The sequence below is a fragment of the Chiloscyllium punctatum genome, chromosome 37, assembly GCF_047496795.1.
Source record: "Chiloscyllium punctatum isolate Juve2018m chromosome 37, sChiPun1.3, whole genome shotgun sequence".
NCBI lineage: Eukaryota > Metazoa > Chordata > Chondrichthyes > Orectolobiformes > Hemiscylliidae > Chiloscyllium > Chiloscyllium punctatum.
In genome coordinates this window covers 19797179-19820088 of record NC_092775.1, presented here as the reverse complement: position 1 = coordinate 19820088, position 22910 = coordinate 19797179, and the positions used below count along the sequence as shown (strand labels likewise).

The 22910-nt window shown below is 39.7% G+C and overlaps 1 protein-coding gene across 4 annotated transcripts in view; it reads right to left on the bottom strand.

The window, feature by feature from the left end:
- The window catches only part of LOC140462916 (calcium-responsive transactivator-like), a 124773-nt gene that overhangs the window by 57303 nt on the left and 44560 nt on the right, over positions 1 to 22910 (bottom strand). For 3 of the 4 annotated variants that reach the window (XM_072556397.1, XM_072556399.1, XM_072556401.1), the window contains 5 exons: positions 21713 to 21877; positions 16123 to 16224; positions 14143 to 14235; positions 11545 to 11664; positions 6326 to 6453 (listed from right to left, as the gene is read on the bottom strand). In XM_072556397.1, coding sequence (XP_072412498.1) covers positions 6326 to 6453; positions 11545 to 11664; positions 14143 to 14235; positions 16123 to 16224; positions 21713 to 21877 — 608 coding nt within the window. The remainder of the gene's footprint in view (positions 1 to 6325; positions 6454 to 11544; positions 11665 to 14142; positions 14236 to 16122; positions 16225 to 21712; positions 21878 to 22910) is intronic. The other variant, XM_072556398.1, reaches the window with a different exon arrangement.

The following is a 22910-nucleotide window of genomic DNA, read 5'->3' as shown; positions in this document are numbered from 1 at the left end:
ATTTCATGGCTCAACAAATTCCTCATTAGCTTTACCATCAGGTCAGGCAGCCAACCTTGGTTTAATAAATATAGAGAGAGGAGTACACCTGAACCAGCAACAGGAATACCTGAACCTCCGCAGTCAGTCTGGTGAAGCTACAACACAGGACTGTGTGTCTGCTATGTTAAGACATCATAGAATCTTACAGCGTACAAGGAAGCCATTTGTCCTATCATAACTCTGCCAACTTTTGGAAGAGTTGTTAATTTAGTCTGAAACCCTACATTCCTGAGAATTCTTCTTCTTCAAGTACATGGCCAATTGTCTTTTGCAAGTTCCCATGGGATCTAATTCCAACATTTTCTTGGAATTGCACTCCAGATCTTTACAATCCAATCTGCAAAGAAATTTCCTCATTCTCACTTTAGTTTTTTTGAATCTCTTATGATCGTTGATGTCTAACCCAGTTGCCAGAAGAAATAGTTTATCCCTAATTACTGTAAGAAAGTACTCATGATGTTGAACATCACTATTTGGCCTCCTGTTAACTCTGTTCTAAGGGGAACAATCCCTGTTTCTCTGATCTCACAACATATCTGAATCTTTCATCCCTGGTATCATCTAGGGCGGTACAACAGTTAGCGCTGCTGCCTCATGGCACCAAGGACTGAGGTTCGATTCCGCCCTCAGACAAGTGTGCGTGTGTGTGTGTGTGTGTGTTTATGTGTGTCTGTTTACTCCGGGTGCAGGAGTTTCCTCCCACAGTCCAAAGATGTGCAGATTAGCTTGATTGGCCATGCTAAATTGCCCATAGTGTCCATGGATGTGCAAGTTAGGTGGGTTAGGCATGGGAAATGTGTGGTTACAGGGATGGGGTGGGTCTGGGTGGGATGTTTTCAGATGGTTGGTGTGAACTCCATGGGCCAAATAGCCTGATTCCACTCTGTAAGAAGTCTATGATTCTATGATCCTGGGAAACATATTCTTAACCTTCTCCAGAGCCTCAATATCCTGGTGCACACAATTGGATTCAATATCCCTCTCCACTGTGTATGTATTCATCATGACTCTCTGCTTCCTATGCCTTTGCCACCATCCCTTTAATGCTATATGCTTCTATTTTCTGAATAAATGCAGTACTTATATCACATACTTTTCAAAGTTTATATGAATAACATCTACTGCATTATCTTCATCAACTCTATCTATTGTTTCATAAACCTTTCAAAAAAATCAGTTCTGGCTGCTGCTTATTAATTAATAGGTTTCTAGCAGAGGATTATTTTTTTTCCTTGACAATGCTATCTGCTAGTTTTACTACCACTGACAGCAAATGGTTGATATCAGGTTTATCCCTCTCTCCCTTTTTTTGAACAATATCATTTAGAATCCTTTAGTGCTCTTGCATTACTCCAATATTCAAAGGACGGTTAAGAATTGTGGCCAAGCCTGAATTCTCTCCTAATTTGCCTCAGAAAGGGGACTGGGTGAAATGGAATTAGGCACAGTGAAGCAACTGATCAAATCAAAGATCTGCAGTCCTAACAAAATCAGTCAGGGAAGTGACATACATTAAACAACTAACAAGAGGAAAGGGATCCATGAATAACCCCATCCTCAGTACTGTCACAGCCCAGTACTTGAGTCCAAAGCAAAGACTGAAGCATATAGAACTGCCTCTAGCCAGAAATGCAGAGGAAATGATCTATCTCAGATTCGTCCTGAGATACACCTCAACAATTCTGCCAATTTGATTCACGCCACATGCTATCAAGAAATAGATTAGTGCAATAAATAGGGCAACATATAGGTCCCCAACAACATACCAACAATAGCAATGATCTGTATTCCAGAACCAGCAATGTTTAATCTCCTGATAATATTTGAGAGGTCACCATTTCACAGAAACAACTGGACCAGGAAATAAAGAAACAAGAGAATGTTAGAGACTACATATTCTGTTGTGAATGACTCATCTCCCGACCTCCCAAGCCTATTCACAAGTCAGGAGTGCAGTGGAATGGTCTTCATCTCTACAGCATTAAGATGCTTGACACCATCTAGGGAAATGCAATTTGATCTGCATCCTATCAATTTTAAATATTCGCTTCATGTAATAATTACAAGAGACAGGGCAGTAACTTGCCAAGTCTACTTCAAGAACACCTCCCAAACCCTTGACTTCTATCACATAGAACTATCAGGGCAATAGGCACATAGGAAAACAATTAAGTCAAAGTTCCCATCCAATTTACACAGGATTCTGTTGCAAAAATGAGCTGTCGATGTGTGTTGTTGATCAGGCATATTTTTTTAAATTTAAGGTAAGATGTAGGAATGAAGGGAGTCATGTGTAGCTTTGAGCTCTATCCAACAAGCTTGGGCAGTTTGGTTGTAATAAATTAAAGGTTGGCCGAAGAAGGGTGCAACTTGGTAGGAAAAACTGCAAGATAGTTACACTTGTATAAAATGACCCGAGCAACTGTGATGACATTGGATAGACTATTAATATCCAGACCACAGGATGTTGTTAGAAATATCAGGTTTTGTAAATGGTTATGTTTTAAAGTGTTTATCTTGTTTCAAGATAGAATGGAATTGAAAGTCTAAAAGATGACTAGTTAGCATTTCTACCTGGATACAAGGCCCATGTGAATCACACTGCTGTAGTGGTTGGCTTTGAGAGAGAAAGAGTCCATAGGAAACCCAATGGATCGGGTGGAAGGTGTTTTTGAACTATCAGTGAACTTGACACAGAGGGTCAATCTGTAAGAACCAAAAAGGAGAGAGAAAGAGAGGAAGAGAGCAAAAAGAGGAAGAGGCAGCAAGTTTTTACTTTTTTCCATGCAGGCCGTAAATGAAAGCTCACAGTCAGATTAAAATGATTGAGTTTGCGACAGTTAAAACAAAGCAAGAATATTTGTCTAGCTTTGGCAAGAAGAAGAAATCCAAAATCCATCCCTCATCATGAAATTCAGAGCAGTGAGTGGAAGTTATTTGGCTGGGAAATGAAAATGGAACAAAAAATATCTTTGTACTGATTCCTGGAGAATTGACTAGTCAATTAAGGGACAGTATAATGGTGGGAGATTTCCAATAAATGATGCTTTTAGCTTGTTTATTACAGTTATCGTCTTATGGTTGACATCTTGTTGTGTGATCCTTTCAGTCACTCACTGGAGGTTGAAATTTCTTTTTAAAAATAATCAGTCTTTAAAGTTGCAAATTCTGACTTTGGTATATTGTTGCTTCAGCATTACCTAATTAAAATCCTCCCTAACTAACGGTATTGTAGCAGTACAGTCATGGACCAGAAGAAATGCAATTCAAACAGTGGAGGTACTCTGCTTTGATTCTGACCGTGCATAACATCGGACTTATCAGCTATATGTCTGAGTCCTTTATTGTGCTGGCCAGCCTCCCATCTTCCACCCTCGCTGAGGTTAGCTCATTCAAACCTCTGCTGCACATATTTGAATTCTCTGCAAGCCCTATTCAGTCAACATCCCTGAGCTCATTTAATGACATCGGCTCATAGCCCACCAACAACTTAATTTGGAAACACTCATTTTGCGTGGAACACCCTCCATGACCACAGTCCTTTGAAGAACTCGGCATTTTCTGAAACCCATAGGGTTAGTATCATACCCTGTCTCAACTCTGTAGTTTGCTTGACAATAACTGGCTTAAGTTACAGATTGCAGACAAGCTGCTGAGAGCTGACAAGTAATCCTCCATGGGTAGCAATCAGAAATCTGGACTAGTTCACATGTATTAGCCCATACATAGACACAATCACCTAAATGATACCACAGCATCATGAGCATTCCTCTGATGTAAATAATACAATAACATGTAAACATTTCCTTGTCTCACTAACTCTTGGTAAAGTAAATGACTACCATGGCTTAAGAGATTTACATTTTGTCTGGACAGACTTTTCCTGTGCATCTCTTGTGTACTCCTTAAGAAAATAAGAAACAGCAAACAAACTTTTACCACAAGATTGTTATTAGAGTTGTTTGGAGTAGGACTTCTGTTTTATCAGTCTAATCCCACCATGACTCCAGCACACTTCACAGGCTAGACGCCAATAACATTGATCTAGCAACTTCTCAAATCTCTCTCTGCTGGTCAGAGATAGGCCACCTTTGTGGGACATGAGAAGAATACAGCGTTGCAGCAGGGCAGTCTCTGAAGCATCTAAAATGGCTGTAAAAAGACAGGGCCTCAAATATTCTTGGCTCTGACCAAATGACAAAAGAAGCCAACAGTTAGATAGGTTAAAAGAGCAAGAGGTGGCCAGATAGTCTCCCTGACAACCTGAACATCTTCCATTTTCAGTCTTGTTCTTATGTGTCATTCCTCTAACAGCTGTACAAATTGGAAATGTTACAAGCGAACATAGAAAAAGAAAATAATCCTGTTCCATTTACACAAAGTAGAAATGGTGGCTAAAAAGAAAAGTATCACAGCGTCTTTTTGAGATGAGCGACATGACCCAAGCCCTCCCTGGCCCATTTTCTACCAGGCAAGTTCTTTTCTAGGCTAGTCTTAAGAGGGATCAGATTCTGAATCAGGATTGGGACCTGGACTTGGGATTCAAACTATTTTCCAACCTCTCATAGTGAGCTTTAGGCAGTGCCACCACAGCCTTCAACACTTGCCTGATTAATGTAGAGGGAATGGACTTGCCATTTAATAGGGAGAGGACAGGGAATGATCTCTCAAATGTGAAGGGCCAATGGGAGTCTCTTCAGCATTCTGCGATTGACTGAAATGTGAACCCTCAGAGAGTATGGGGATGAGGGTGAATTCATTTTTAGGTTTTAAGAAGACACCACTATTTCATCATGATCATGAGGGCAAGTCTGTCTATGGCTCAGTGACTGTGACGGGTCTGGGGATGCAGTCCCTCACAAAATCTTCCGTTTCCCCAGATGTCCATCTGACTGAGCTCACCATGGCACACAAACAGTTTGAAAGGCCATTAACTAACACCAATTAGTCTCCATTGGTTGCTTACTGCTTGCAACAGACAGCTGACCCAATTCCAAGATGTTCTTGTCAAGATGGCTCAAGGCCAGGGTCATAACGACAAACTGGCAGACAGGCTAATGACGCCATATTATCTACTGCTGACCCTGTTAAATCCAGGCCAGTATGTTCATTCTTATAGGAAAATAATCAGCTTCATTGACAATTAACATCTAAATTCAAACCTCTTTCTCTCTTTCCCTGCAAAACAATTAAAAATAGTGCTAATGTATAGCTGCACTCCATAACTTTCTGCTTTGGGTTTCCTTGGATCCTTAAATTACATCTTTCAAGCTCTGACTCTTCCTGCACTCTGAGCAGAAATAAAGACTTAAGATGTACTCTCTCAATTCATCTCAACCTTTCCTGGAACCTCAAACCGATGGAAATTCTAAATATGCTATTTCCTTAACATCTAGACTTTGGAAACCCAAGTCTCTGATTACCACATGTAGATATATTACAGCTTTTTGTGTACTTGATACAAGTATTTATGTACATGATAAAAGTATAGGTGGGCTGCAATGTTGGTCTTTGCCCTTTCTCTAAGGGGTTCTTAATTTAAAAAATACAAAATATCCATAATTGCAATTCAGAATTCAAGTGCTAATTATTGATTCGTATGTAGAAAAAAGTAAACCACAAGTCTCTTGGTTTAAAAAAATGACAGCTAGAAAAAATGGCAGCAATTCTACGAAGGAGTCAACTTTTTTTAAAATGTAATGCATTAAAGACAGAATATTTCACATGCTAGAAATGGACTTGATGTTGACAATTGAAACAATCATATGGATCTGATTTTATAATTTGAAGGAGCAACCACTGGACAGTAAATCGTTTTTATTTTCCTCTCCTGATTTGCAGCTATTCAAAACCAGGGTTCTTAAAAATAACACCAAAATGTAGGTACTTCATGCTGGATGCTAGAGTATGATTTCCATTAAACTGTTAAGAAAAAGTGCATGGCACAGTCTTAGTTTTGTAATTGAAAAATGTATCTGGTTTTGAAAACAGCCAAACGTTTCTGAGAAGGCAATCTCATGGGAGGGTGGGATTGGGAAGGGAAGAGGAACGGGTGTGGGTGAGGGTGAGGGTGTGTAATTGTGAAACTCCAATGGTTTGCCTTGCCTTGAAATAGAGGGTTTTTTTTCTTAGATAGTGCTTTATACGACCATCGAATGTCTCAAAGCGCTTTACAACCAAGCAAGTACCTCTGAAGTGTATTCACTGTTGTAATATGGGAAATGGCAAAATGATTAACAAAAAGCTGTACAATGAAGGTAAATCACGGGATGATCTTTCTTGCCTGTTCATATCCATAAGGCCTCTGTTGCTGAGCTGAGGGCCCTGGTTGAGCAGTTCTGTAGCTTCCATATTGCTGTCCCTGTCCCTGTTGGTAACCTGGATACTGAGAAGCAGCTCCCTGGGATGGACCTGCAATTTTAAATTATGCTTTTATTAACATAGCTAGCTCCTTTTGTTTCTTTACAAATACAAAAATTTCAGGAAATATAGTGAATTTTTTGAAAGAAGCATACCATTGTTGACTGCTGTGAAAACAATGATCCTATAATGTATCTGATAATGACTGACATATGAGCAAAGATTGGATCAATTGAGCTTGTCCTCGCTGGAATTTAGAAGAATGGCCGTGAAGATCTCATAGAAACATATAAAATCCTGATGGGACTGGATAGGCTAAATGCAGGAAGAATGTTCACGATGTTGGTGAAGTCCAGAACTAGGGGTCACGGTCTAAGAATAAGGAGTAAGCCGTTCAGGACTAAGATGAGGAAGCATTTCTTCACTCAGGGAGTTGTGAACCTGTGGAATTCTCTCCCACGGAAGCTTGTAGGGGCCAGTTCGTTAGATATATTTAAGAGGGAGCTGGACGTAGCCCTTGCAGCTAAAGGGATCAAGGGGTATGGGGAGAAAGCGGGAATGGGATACTGAGATTGCATGATCAGCCATGATCATATTGAATGATGATGCAGGCTCGAAGGGCTGAATGGTCTTCTCCTGCACCTACTTTCTATGTTTCTATCAAATAAGCATACGTGAATGTTAATGCTTGAGTTCTTTCTTGTGCGTGACATGCACATATCATATCCATGAAGAAACTGTGGCATCTCTAGTGAGTATGACATATTACATTAGGTACCATATGCAAATTCCCAATGGCTCAGAAGGGCAACACACCATGTGATGTGGCACCATTCAATGCACATCAAGATTCCAGGTCCACTGAGGTAACTAATCTTACCCATAGCAACAATAACAGTAATGGAACAAAGGCCTCAGCATTCCCAGGCTAGGAAAAGATAAAAGGATGACAAGATCAGTTTTTGTTACAATCCTTTCGATTACTGAGCACATCAACATGTGAATTAAAATAATGTTAATTCATATCATACTACCTTCATCCCAGTGGTTAGAAGATTTTTTAAAAATGAGTTTAGCAGTGAAGTTCAATCTTCCCTGGTCACTGAGTATAGGCGTTTTCTAATCAACATGTTCAGAGATGTTATCATACACTTCTGGCACAGCTAGGATGATTTTCTGATGCATATCAATCTAAATATAATTCCCAATCAGCTTCAAAAGTAGTTAGGTTCATACATACTGCACTGATCACGCTGGATAATCTGGTTTATGCCACCAATTGTTAATTGCAGCATTTAGCTTAGTGTTGGATTACAATATTATATGTTTGATGTTCATTTTTTTAAATAACAAAATCAACACTCACTGTGTTCATGAAAAACTAGGGTTAAGATACATTTATAAAATCAAGGCACATTTTCCAAGAAAACAATCATTTTTATTTTTGCCAACATCTGACCCCATGTTTCAGAAGCTTTTACTTTTTCTATGTTGAGCTACAATCTCTTTCTCATAGAATTATCAATTGCTCAGGCACCTTTCTGTCATCTCCACTGAAGATTCAATTTTCATCAAGGAGTGAATCTTAGTTGGTAACACAAGATTGATGGTGGATGGAAGCAGACATCTGGTTATGAGCTCTGTTGTGTGGCTTCTGATCTCACCTAAATGTTACTTGCAACCTTCCTTAGGCTGCTGTCAAATTGTTAACAATAAGAGATAAGGATGAGAAAGGAATTGGTCCATCCCAGGTCATCCATCTGGAACAAATGTACAAATCCATCACAACATCCAAAAGCTACAACTATTGTGGCCTCCTCAACTATTATCTTGACAAGATAATCTTTCATGCTACTAAATAGTTCAGATGTTTAAATAAACAGAAAACCTGTGGCTAGCTGTTATACAACCAGAAAGAGAGACATTATTCAGAGCAATTGTTATACAATGTTCACAATTATAGCTTTGAATTATATTTTCTAATAGTTTGAACCAAAAATCATTACAAGGACAATTTTGAAATGAAAAAACAACTTATTAGAAGCTTGCATTAAATGTATCTGCAAGACACAAGTCATAGAATCCCTACAGTGTGGAAACAGGCCCTTCAGCCCAACAAGTCCACATTGACCCTCTGAAGAGTATTGCATCCAAACCCAATCCCCATTACTCTACATTGACCCCTGACTAATGCACCTAACCTACATGTCCCTGAATACTGTGTGCAACTTAGTATGGCCAATTCACCAACAAGGCTGTATTCTATACCCTCAACCAACTCAGAGACTTTCTCCTTGGTGGGTACTCTTTCCAGGTTAGGTTTGGGAGTAAAATCTGGTGGGCACATCACGGACACATCTCTGCAACCGGTCAATGAAGAAACGTCTCAGGCAGCCTGAGAACTGTGGAGACCAGGCACCTGCAAACCCCAGGCAGAAGGCAATCTCATGTACTCAGCCATTAATGACTTTGTGAAAACACACAGCCAGCCACAGGAACAGCAGGCAGATTTGTCAAAGCCTTATTTGTCTGGATAAAGGTAGAGGAGGATGATGCCCATGGAGCAAGCAGGGAAGACAGAGTTGGATGAAGGCCAGGACATGCAAGCAGTAAACTGCAATCACCAGGTAGCTGCTCTGACTTTCACATTAGGAATTCAAGTGGTCTAGTTTCCAGGGCAAGGACAGGAGAATCGGAGGTGCCAGAGAATTGAGGTAAGTTTGGCTTGTAATGAGAAACAAATGCATGGAGAAATAAGGTAACTGCCACTCAATAGCTAGATTCTGAACTTGGCATTTAAAGGTTGAGGAAAACATGGAAAAGTTTTCTCCTAATATTCATTCTTGCCATATTTTCGAATGTTTCCACCATTACCAACAGCATTCAAGGGGAGAGAAAATTCTGCCCAAGGTGCTTTTAGTTTATCTGGTATGTCCACAATGTTACATGATCTGGGTACCGCAATAATACAATAAGGTGCTCACTGGGAAATGTGATCAGGCTGTGGCATGCCAACACCTCACTATAACAGAGTCTCCATGCTGGCCCAAATCACATGTAGTTAACCACGGTTTGGCCATTTGTTTAGCAAGAGTAGCATTCCTTGTCCAACCTTAGTTGCTCTTGAGAAGGAAAACAAATTTCTGTAGTCCATGTGAAGTTAAAGCTACAGTGCTGTTGGATAGGGTGTTCCAAAATTTCGACCTAGTCTTATTGAAGAAATATAGTTCTAAGTAAGGATGATATGTACTTATTAGGGGAATGATGTGATTCCATCCCGTGCACGCAAGTCTTGTCCTTCTTGTGAGTAGAAATTGTGGATTTGGAAACTGCTGTTGAAGAAGCCTTTTATAATCTATAATACATCCTGTAGTTGGTACTCACGAGAGCCATGGTATGTCAACCATGCAGTTTGCAGATGTTTAATGTGGTGACTACTGAAACCTGCATTGTCAGGGTGTAAGGGTTGGCATTACTGCCTCACAGCGTCAGGCACCTGGGTTCAATTCGTTGGGAGAATTCCCAGTGTGAAAGTCAGAGCAGTTACCTCGTGATTGCAGCTCATTGCTTGCTTGTCCTGGCCTTCACCCAACGCTTTTTTTCCCTGCATGTTCCATGGGCATCATCCTCCTCTACCTTTATCCAGACAAATCAGGCTTTGATAAATCTGTCTGCTGCTCCTGTGGCTGGCTGTGTGTTTTCACAAAGTCATTAATGGCTGAGTACATGAGATTGCCTTCTGCCTGGGGTTTGACAGGTACCTGGGTCTCCACAGTTCTCAGACTGTCTGAGACGATTTTTCATTGACCAGTTGCAGAGATGTGTCAGTGATGTACTCACCAGACTTTACTCCCAAACCTAACTTGGAAAGAGTACCCACAAAGGGGAAAGTCTCCAAGTTGGTTGAGCCTTGTTGGTGAATCCTCTGAGGGATCAGTGGCTTCCTACTCAAAGGTGAAGGCTGAGCAGAGGATCTTCTGATCTGTGCTTTTTTTTTGGCTGAGGTTTGTTGGTTGACATTAGTATTTGCATAAAAGAAGGAATTAGGTATCTAAGATAGATAAAAGCTTATGTATGTTAAGTTCGAGTTAGGATTGATGAGAATCGAATTGCAATAGCATTGTGAAGATTACTGAATTGGTAGGATTTTGAGTCCTCCCTGACCCAAAATGAACAGCCTTGAACATTCCCTCCACAAAAGGAATGAGCAGCCTGATGTCTGATACCCAATGCCCCCCATGTTTTGGTTCACTCAGCCTGATTTGGAGACTATTTCTCCTGCAATGAGACAAAGGGAAGGATTCAATAAGATGGACGAATCATTCTTGGTGATGCGCGAGCAGGAGAGGTGGTGAGGTGGCCCTGGGAAATGAGTATGAAGCTAACTGCTTGGGAGGTTGCAGTGGGTGCATGCTGTTGAATGGATATGATTTATGCAATCATGACAGCTGTGGTCCATGGGAATTGGTGAGGTGCATGTGTGATAGCAGAGTTAGAGTGAAGGGTAGCCCTATGAGTGTAAAGTAGCAGAGAGAAAATGGTCACATTCACCTTTGTGAAGTATAGACCATTAACTTCCTTCCTGCACTGCTGTGCATTCTGGAGTAGTGAGAGGGTTTTCATGATCTGATAGCATTTTATGTGGCCCATCTAGTGAATGGTGAAACCACTAGATTCATTTCCACTATTTGAGTCTGCCTACCTGGATTTACCTACCGGGGCAACAGCGAGGCTGAGAGACAGTAATGGTTTTAATTATAATATTGTTTTAATATTAATGCAAGCATTAATATGCAGACATGAATGTTGCAACAATATAAGCGATGAATCAGGTGCTATAGAGCACACATATATGTATTGAGAAATATTTGGTTGGTGTTAAGCTCAGATTAGATACTGTCAACACTACAGTGCAATTTTGCTAGTTGCATGTGGCAGTCCATAATGTTAGGCCAGTAATTTGTATTCTTAAAGTACATTATTGTAAGATCAAGCCAGCCTGCTAATTGCTGACTGGGCTCAGACAGCTGCCTAGTTTATTTGTTTTGGAAATTACGGTATGACAAAAGTCAGTTAGCACATCATGCATTAACTACAAATTAAGTGTTCACAATTAATTGTTGACTTTTCTCTCACACTCACCATATCCTTGCTGTTGGCCTGGGTAGCTCTGCTGGGTGGGGTATTGCTGTTGGGAGTAAGTTTGCTGCTGGGTTGGTCCCTGCTGGTAAGCTGTCTGCTGTTGGGTATACTGGGAATTTCCTAAAGAAAACAATGGAACAGGATGTCAGGCTTACCACCCTTGTCAAAAATAAACAAACAACAAGAAATACAAATTCTCAACAATTTAAAGGTACTCTTACTCCTGGGCCAAGCCCAGATAAATTCAGTGGCACAACACTGTAAGATATTGCAGCCTCTGATTGCCAGTGGCTTTGTTGGAAAGTGTTACATTGTGCATGTCAGGGACAGATAGCTCCGCTGTGGAATGAGTCACTTTTAGTATTAATTGTGAATGTAAGATGCACTTTGATATTTTCCATTCCTTTGAAATAAACAGTCATGGTGTAGACAACCCCTGATAGGCCGCTGCAGCAAAAAAACAGATTAATGCAAACTTACAATGGAAATGTAACAAAATGCTATTACCAGGGTGATGATGCAACCCAACTCCTGAGGTGTCCGTCAGTCCCGAAAGACTTCTATTTGCCAGTGGCCACTGCATGCTCCATGGACATCCGCTGGCAGGCGCAATCACAGAGGAGGAGAAAAATTCAGAAATCTGAAGTGCAAAGGGATTTGGGAGTCCTAGTCCGGGATTCTCTTAAGGTAACCTTCAGGTTGAGTCGGAAGTTAGGAAGGCAAATACAATATTGGCATTTATTTCATGAGGACCAGAATATAAAAGCAGGGATGTACTTCTGAGGCTTTGTAAGTCTCTGGTCGGACCACATTTAGTGTATAGTGAGCGATTTTAGGCCCCATATCTCAGGAAGGATGTACTGGCCCTGGAGCAGGTCCAGAGGAGGATCACGACAATGATTCCAGGAATGAAAAGCTTAACATATGAGGACTCTGGGTTTATACTCCATGGAGTTTTGAAGAATGGGGATGGGGGGGGGATCTAACTGAAACTTATAGAATATTGAACGGCCCTGACAGAGTGTACATTTGAGGAGAGTCTAGGATCCAACAGCACAGCCTTAGAGTAAAGGGGCGATCCTTTAGAATGGAGAAACTTCTTCAGCCAGAGAGTGGTGAATCTTTGGAATTCATTTCCACAGAAGGTTGTGGAGGCCAGATCATTGAGTATATTTAAGACATCCAATAGATTGGTTCTTAATTGTCAACAGGATCAAAGGTTATGTGGAGAAAGTGGAAGAATGGGGTTGAGAAACTTATTAGCCATGATTGAATGGCAGGGCAGACTCGATGGGCCAAATGGCCTAACTTCTGCTCCTCTGTCTTATGGTCTTAAACTACTGCATCAAAGGCAACAACCTGGAGAAAACCAGTTCTGAAGAAGGGTCACTGGACCCGAAAAATAAACTCTGCTTTCTCTCCACAAATGTTTGCCAGGCAAATGCAGGCAAATGGGACTAGTTCAGTTTACCATACCTGGTCAGCACGCAAGAGTTAAATCGAAGAGTCTATTTCCATGTTACACAACTCTGTGACTCTATGACTAACTGAGTTTCTCCAGCAATTTCTGTCTTTGTTTCAAACACCCTGGTAAATCTCATCTCCACCCCCTCCAGTGCAATCACAGTATTCCTACAATATGGCAAACAGAACTGCACACAGTACTCCAGCTATAGCCTAACCAAAGTTCTGTACAGTTCCAACATTTAGAGTTGTTATTAGTTTTGTACTTATAATCTATGCTTCGACCGATAAAGACAAGTATTCAATACTCTTCTTAACCACCCAATTAACTTGCCCTATGATTTTCAGGGATTTGTGGACATGGTCTCTCTGTTCCTCCAAGTTTCCTAGTGTCCTAACACTGACTGACTACTCCCTTGTCTTGTTACTTCTTCTAAAGTGCATCACCTCACTCTTATCATGGTTATATTACATCTGTCATTGATCTGCCTGTCTGAATAATCTGTTTATATTGTTCAGTAACCTAGGACTGTTGTCCTCACTGTCAACTACCTGGCTAATCTCCATGTCATCCATAAGCTTACTTATCAATGCCCTGAACATTTCATTGACATAGATTAATAAGGGACAATAATACAGAACTAATCCCTGCAGTATGCCTCTGGACACCGGCCTCCAGTCACATAAACAACCTTCGACCACCACACTCTGTCTCCTGTCACTAACCCAATTTGTATCCAACTTGCCGAGTTACCCTGGATCCCAAGTGCTTTTAACTTCTTTATCAATTTCCCACATCTTACTTTCCTTTGTCTTATCAATGGAAAATTCACAAATGCAAATCTGCACCTCGTTACTTACTACTGAACTGTTACAGTTTACTGACTACTTCTATTCCACACATACATTTTTTTGTAAACTTCTCCTTTCAAATACACTTTTGTGTGATTATATGAACCAACTAGGTATCAAATCCATAGTTCCCTAGCGTGATGAGTTGGTTAATCTTAGTGATACGTTACCCTCAGTTTCAACTGGATACTTTAAATCTACTATTAAAGTAGAGCTTCATGCTGGTGTGTCACTTATAAAATATTACCTTTTGTGTTTCATCTGCACAAAAATACATATTACCTCCTTCATAGTAATGCTGTGAGGATTCCTCAAACGACCTCTCATAACCTTGTTCTGCATATGATGATTGCTGATATGCATATTCACCATGGCCTGAAATGCATATTGCAAGAAACAAAATGAAATGGATTAGTTTTCACTTTTGGACAATGCTACATTTCATTAAAATCATGCTACATCATCTTTGAACAAAGCAGTTTTCTAAATCATCCTTCTATAATCAATTCACAGTTGATTATGCCACCAAAAATCACATGGAAATAGTCACAAGACATTTTTGATAATAAATACTTGCACACAAACTTTGATGACACAGCTCATTATCTGATTTTTTGAAATTTTGCATATAGGGAGAATACTGGAAAAAGATGCATTTTGTTGAAGCCATTTATATTGAACTCATCAGGACAATTCACAAGAAAACTGATTTAAACGGAAAGCCAACATTCACCCTGTATGAGAGAAGAATACTGATTGGTTGTCAGATGGACTCTAATTGATAGAGGCATTGCCTTGGAGAATATACAGTTAATGCTAAATGATAAGCAAAATGGGCTATATCACCCTATCATTGTACCTGTCACAACTAAGCTGTGAGAGGTGGCAAGTGAGAAGGGTAGATAATTGGGTGCGTTTCCACTTCTCATAACCTCAGTAATAAAATGTTGAGAGCCCACCAAGACAAACATCAACTGCGACTGGAAGACCATCAGTTCGGTGAAAGATGTTCTTTTGTCTGTCTGAAACTTTATGGTCTTCCAGAACAAGGAGTTGACCCCGACTGAGTGTTACAGACTAGCACATTCCAAAGTCCAGGACTATGTGCTGAGGGATGCGCTAAAGCTTGGGGCAGCTGCCGACAAGACACAGTCTGAGGTCTTCCTGCTGAAGGTAAATGGGGGGCCATTCAGGAATCGGACCCTCTTAGTGCCTTAAATATATATAAATATTAGTATTGTATGTGTAAGAAAGGACTTTGGTTTTTTGGATAGAGTCAAAACCCAATGATTTGTTTATTTACTTGAGATACAACTGTACAGAACCAAACTGCTTATATATACACACAAAGAAATTTTTTATGAATAAAATATATTTTTGAAATAAAAAAAAGAGAAGATCCTCTGGGGCCTTCCTTGACTCTTCCAAAATTAACACTCTTAAGTGTTCAATGGCTGCTTAAGAGCCTGAACTCACCACCTCTCAGATTCCTGCCTTCCCAGATTGCCTGCTTTCCCGGTGGGTGACAGCACTCAACACCAAGAGGAACAGACTGAAATGTCCATGTGATCTTATCTGCACTTTCAGCATGCTAAAAAACTGGTTTAATTTTAATTTATTAGCAGCCTTGAGAAATGAATTAGGCTTGAGGGCAGAGTCAGCAATTTTGCTAATCAATAAGAGAGGCTTGTGTGGCATATGTTACAGTAAATATATCATAAATTTGAAGGCAAAGAGAGTCAATTTTGTTCTACAGTGTGTTCTTGATGAATAGTGAAAGAATGAAAAACAGGGATTTATTTCCCACAATAAGTTATGAATGAATTTTCAGCAACATGATGTAAGCACAAAACAGCAGAACAAATGCCAAAAAAGGTTCCCTAACAAAATAGGAACATATTTGTGAAACATCAAATATTGGGACAATGAATAGGGTAGATTTCCTGTACAAAGTTTATTTTAGAATTCTTTACAAAATACGGAGAAAGACTGTTAAAGAGTGGAATCTTTTTTGTTAACATTTGAACAACTAGAAGTTCTTTTTATTTTCAGAATACTGACAGTGCACAATACAGTGCAACATAAGTTCAGAAAACTCAAAAAATAAAACTCTCTCAGATTTTTAGCACAGTGCCATTTCCATTTGCACCAGTTAGCTGGTTGCAGCACAACTGATTTATTCGTAGTTAAATACCTTCGTCCAATTAGATTAATATTTCATATTACAAATATGGCTAGCAGTCTAAGGGAAAAATGAAGTACCATCAGGGTAATATTGTTGATTAATGGAATCTGTGGGTCCTTGGCCATGTCCATATTGCTCACCATAGTAATCTTCCTGTCCAATGTATTGCTGAGAAGAACCTACAAGGAGAGAAGGAACACCCATCAGGATGTAAATTTTTCATGAAATTTGAAAACCATCTTCTGTGCTTGGGCAATTCAGTTAGCGTTCATTATTGCAAAAAATTACTCATGAATATTAAAGAGAATGGAATATTCTTCTTGAAATGCAAAATACACTGAAATAATTCTTTGAATATTGGATTAGCATTTGGCAACTGACTAAATATTGGATTATTATCTGAAAATTGATGCCAGTGGCACACATTATGTTAGCAATATAGGAATGGACAAAACAACATCCAAAAAAATCAAATTGATTGTTCACAGTACAGCCAGTAACAGTGTTAGATTTCACATTCTCAGCCTTGATAACTCGAGGCGAAAGTTTCAAGGAACGAATGGAATGAATTACAAATGAATGCAAGGCTATTCTTCATTCAAAATCCATATTGTCATGGTTAGTTACTAGGAAAAAGTGAAGACTGCAGATGCTGGAGATCAGAGCTGAAAATGTGTTGCTGGAAAAGCGCAACAGGTCAGGCAGCATCCAAGGAACAGGAGAATCGACGTTTCGGGCACGAGCCCTTCTTCAGGACCTGACCTGCTGCGCTTTTCCAACAACACATTCATGGTTAGTTACTATACTGACTAACAACCTACTGAACAAATTTGCTGGATCGATGTGGGACATTGGTGCTACAATACCCTGACCATATCACTTGCTCTGTCATATTCCAGAGCAGAATAGGGTGCATTTGTCTGGCAAAGGTTATCATACACAACATTTTGTTGACACTCAACTGAATGTAAGAGTGCACATTATAACTGGAACCCTCTGATCAACACCGCTCCAGGGCTTCCTGTCCTTGCAAACATCAATTCCCTCCATATTCTCCAAGTGACAAAACTGCACAGGCTGACTGAAACCATGCAAGCTACACCTCACGCATCACTTCTGGATGACAAGTTCAATCCATCTGCTGCCTGCCTTCTATCTCTTTGCCGCATAAGGAGCAACCTTCCTGACCAAGATTAAGCAGCAGACATCCTTCAGATCTTGGGATGGGAAACACGGAAGGTGACGAACAAGTTTCTCGTGACAAATTCCATCTATCAAATGACAAACTTTGAATGACCACTGTGAGGGTGGTCCATGCTAAACAGGCCTTTGGCAAGCCTTTGACCCTATGCAGCTAATCTCCACCACAGGGGTCTTGGTATAAAACAACAATGCACTAGTGGAGACACACAAATAAAAATCACCAAGAAGTATTTCCACTACAGACTAAATGATGGATCAGTCACTTAAACACAGCAAATGATGAGGTTATCAATTGTTTTTAAGAACTTGTATTCACAAAAAAATAGTAATGAAAATGTCAGAGATTATGACATCATTTTTAAATTATATTGGCATTCAGGGATCGCATCAGTGTTCAGTCCCAGGTTCAGTGCTTAGAAAAGAGGTAACCATCAATGATATTTTTGACAGTGATAACATTTATCAGTATACTGAAGATTCAAATATTCAATGCATCAAAAAGGAACTTATTGGGATAACTGTTTTCTTTACCTCGGTTCATGCTACAGCCGTGGAGTTAAGTTCACCAATCTTCAGAAGAGGTGATAAAGTGAATGTACAAAGACAGCTAGAAGATTTGTCATTGTCCCCTAGCCAAAGCCTCACTAAAATATTGTGGGGTCATTTATCTTGTTTGTGGGTCCTTCATTGTGCAAATTCCTGCTCTGTTACCAACATTGATCTTGATCTACTGGGCCAGTGGCTGAGGAGTGGGAGATGGAATTTGATTTAGATAAATGCATTTTGTTAAGACAAACCAGGGCAGGATAAACATGGTGAATAGTACAGCTCTGGGGAGTGTTGACAAATAGAGAGATCTAAGGGTGCAGGTATATAGTTCCTTGGAAGTTCTGTCACAGGTAGACAGTGTCCTGAAGAAGGCATTTGGCATGCTTGCCTTCATCGGTCAGAACATTGAGTACAGGAGTTTGGATATCATGTTACAGCTATACAAGACATTGGTAAAGCCACATTTCGAGTATTGCATACAATTGTAGTCACCCTTATATAGTAAATATTTTATTAAACTGGAAAGAGTGCAAAATAGATTTACAAGGTTGTTGCCAGGGCTGGAGGGTTCGAGCTATAGGGAGAGTCTGAATAGTCTATGGCTGTATTCCCTGGGGCATCGGAGGCTAAGGGGTGACCTTATAGAGGTGTATGAAATCATGAGGAGTACAGATAAAGTGAATAGCCAAAGACTTTTTTCCCAGGGTAGGGGAGTCCAAAACTATAGGGCATAGTTTTAAGTTCAGAGGGGAAAGATTTAAAAGGATCCTGACGGGCAGCTTTTTCACCCAGTGGTACCTATGTGGAACAAGGTGCTACAAGAAGTGTTGAGGCAGGTACAATTACAACATTTAAAAGACATTTAGACAGGTACATAGATAGAAAACGTTTAGCGGGATAGAGGCCAAACTAAGGTTAATGGGACTAGTCCAGTTTCAGAAACCTGGTTTGCATGGACGAGTTGGGTCTATTTCCGTGATGGATGACTTTATGACTCTATTACAGTATTAACAGTTTAATGTCTGAAAAGCACTTCTACAAAATGCAGGTTTTACTTTCACTTTAACATCTATAATGTTATAACTTCAGAGGTTTTCCCATCACACCTAATGCAGGGCTGATTAAGATCTTAATATAGGCAGACACTCAAATTTAATTTTTTGTTACATCCTTTTTTTGTGACAGAATTGTAACTTTATTCTGACAACTCAGCATTGCTTTCCATATCAAAGTGAATTATTCAACAGTGTGAGTTTAACAACACTGAGTTAAGAAGATTAATTGATGCTAATATTATTATAGAGATAGTAGTGCATAGATAATGCTTTCACATTCAAATAAGACAAGAGCTTTGAGTCAGGAAGCAAAGTTAGTTGAACTATTGAACTGTCAATGAAGATGGTTAGTGCATTGCCACGTACATGATCAAATAAGATGAGAATTCTATAGGCTGGATCTTGACTTTATGTGATATTGTAAAATGGGTGATATTAAGTGAGTAGCCCCTTATGAATCTCTCTCCATTTTTATGTACAGCACAGAAACAGACCCTTCAGTCCAACTTGTCCATGCCAACCAGATATCCTATACTGATCTACTCCCATTTGTCAACATTTGGCCAATATCCCTCTAAATCCTTCCTATTCAGATACCATCCAGATGCCTTTTACTTCTTGTGACTGTACCAGCCTCCACCACTTCCTCTGGTAGCTCATTCCATACAGGCACCACCCTCTGCATGAAAACATTGCCTCTTTGTTCCCTGTTAAACTTTTCCCCTCTCACCTTAAACCTCTGCCCTCTAGTTTTGGACTAACCTATCCTGGAAAAAAAGACCTTGTCTATTTATCCTATCCATGCCCCTCATGATTTTATAAATCTCTACAAGGTCACCTCTCAGTCTCCAACACTCCATGGAAAATAGCCCCAGTCCATTCAGCCTCTCCCTAAAGCTCAAACCCTCCAACCTTGGCAACCTTTGCTGAATCATTTCAACTTTAACGACATCTTTCCTATTGAAAGGAGACCAGAACTGAACATAGTATTCCAAAAGTGACCTAACCAATGTCCTGTACAGCCACAATATGACCTCCCAACTCCTATACTGAATGCACTGACCAATAAAGGCATGCATATCAACAACTTCTTCACGATTTGTGACTCCACTTTCAAGAAACTATGAACCCGCACTCCAAGGGTCTCTTTGTTCAGCAGGACTCCCCAGGATCTTACCATTAAATGGATAAGTCCTGCCCCTGATTTGCTCACCAAAATGTAGCACCTCACACCGACTTAGTCAAGATCAATCCTGATTGCTTCGAAAACCACATTCCTTTTAAATTCAAACACACCAGTCTTCTCACACAGAGACAAATGTGCATAATTTATTCTTTCATGAGATCTGGGCATCACTGGCATAAGCAGCATTCGTTGCTCCTTCTTAATAACCCTAACTTAGCGACTTGCTTGCTCATTCTGGGAGTAGTTAAGAGTCAGCCACATGCTTTGTGTTTGAGTTGTGTGTCGGACAAACCAGATAAGGATGGCAGATTGCCTCCGCTAAAAAGAGATTACTGAGCCAGATGGGTTTTTGCAACAAATTGATATAGTTGACATGATCACTGCCATTACCAAGACCAGGTTTATATTCCATATTAATAATGGAATTCAAATTCCACTAGTTACTGCAATGAAATTTGAACCCATGACCCTACAGTGTCTGGATTATTAGTCCAGTGATATTACCACTACGCTACCATTTCTTTCTTTATACCATCAGTGCAATCGTCCACAAACAAAATTATAGAAGATATAGTAATACAACTAGATGTTTGGTCCAAAGTTTATTTCTTATAATTACAAATTAAAAGTAAAATTAAGCACTGTGCTACACCATAAAGAAGCTCTATATTTCATTTTCCCTCCTCCCCAAAATGAACTCATACCCAAAAATTAGCTTCCCTACAGAATGGAAACAGGCCCTTTGGCCCAATAAGTCAACACCGACCCTCCAAAGAGTAACCCACCCAGATCCATTTCCCTACCTTATACTGATGCCCGACTAATGCACCTAACACTATGGGCAATTTAGCATGGTCAATTCACCTGACTTGCACATCTCCGGACAGTGGGAGGAAACCGGAACACCCGGAGGAAACCCCATGCAGACATGGGGGGAGTGTGCAAACTCCACACAGGCAGTTGCACAAGGCAGGAATCAAACTTGGGTCCCTGGCGCTGTAAGACAGCAGTGTTAAACACTGAGCCACCGTGCCGCCCTGATATATGAACTCAACATCAAAATTGAATTTAAACACAGCAAAAACAAATTTTAAGAGCAACTATTACAATCTAGAGAGATCCTGTAAAATACACCTATAATTTACAACCTAGAAATATTCAGAATAAATATTATTATTTCTTCTAATTTATTGATAACCCTGAAGAAGTTTTTGAAAGAAAGAAGAGAAGTAATTAGTTGGTGATTAGAAAAACTTACAAACAAGTAATCTGAGATCCCTATAGGATTAATTGAGCACAAGCAGGTAGCAAGCAAACTAAAGCAATTAAACACAGCCACCCCATGTACCACATCTACCCATTAAGAACACCAAACTTTAAAGATTAAAACTTTCTATACTGGCTTTTGTAAGTTCTCTACAAGTTACAAGTTTTCTTTGCAGTAGTTAATAATATTTAAAACACATACTGATAGAAGAGCATTTGGTTTTTATGTGTAATGCCTCATGAATGCATTTCCTTAATTTACATATCCCACTGAAGACGACAACTTTTCCCAAAGAGAAACTTATGCTCTTCATCTAGGACAGAGCCAAGAAAAATAAACTACAATGTAGAGAATTGGAAAAATGCATAAAAAACACCAAGTTATATAGTCACAAACGCAATTCATACCTTGTTGTGATGACCTATATGGCCCCATTGGCCTTTGCCCCATTATGTTGTTGCCTTGGTTACTTTGTCCCATCATCCCCATGGCTGATGGCCCTTGGTAATGTTGACCACTTCCTTGCGGGGTACTGTAATGTGAGGTCGCGGCTTGCTGGTGCATCATGGGAACTGTAAAATAATCTGAAGTCAGCAAGTCTACTGAAAAAAAATAATTTCTTCATGTTTAAGAAAGAATGTGCAAATTTTCCCTGGCATTTCATATGCCCCGATGTGGTACATTCTCACGAGTAAGTAATTATATCAGCAATTTGAATACTTTATTCAATGGTCAAAATATTGTAAAGCCCATACTAAATTCTGAAATAACTAAACTGCACTATTTAATTCAAAATTGGTTCCATTTAAATTTTATTGTCACATTACAAAATAGCCCAGTGGCAGAATCACAATCGCTAAATATCAATGAGGTTAGAACATAACTTTAACTCCAACATAAAAGCAGCTTGTGCAGTGCACTGCCAAAGATTCAAGTAAATAACAGAGCAATGACAGCCTGCTACAAAGCTGTTCCCATTTTGATGAGTTATAAAAGAGCTGACTAGCTCATCAGCAACTTTCAATCATTAGAACTTCAATGTGAAGGCATATTACATGTTCAGAGCAAGCATCAACAGTGCAATTCTACACTCATGCCCTCATCCATTTCTCTACGTCTCACTCCAAATTCCTCAACATATTTTCTTCTTCTGGAGACCATGCCTCATATTAGTCTTCATTCCATTCTCACAGGCACCCTCTGGTACATTTTTTTTTGTGTTATTGTAGATAGAAGGGAACCTAAAACTATTTAACTGGATCAAAACATTATCCTGTCATGTCTTCACTAAAATACTGTATTCAGATGTGTTCAGTGTTGATTGGACAGGAAGGAGGGGCAGCAACGTTGGTTGTTTCTACCTTCTTACTTCCCTAAACCATTGACAACACAGGGTACTTTTGGCAACACTACCATTTATCTCTGAGAACAGCCAACATGAAACAAACCTGAGGCCTTTCTTGATTTTAATAGTTTAGTGCTACACTAAACCTTTTGAGTCATCACAGGCATTGCAACTATTTTCTTTATTTCACATGGAAATTCAGAAATCTTAATGTGAAGACATTGAATCATATTTTATACTGAACCATAGAAGGTGAATTA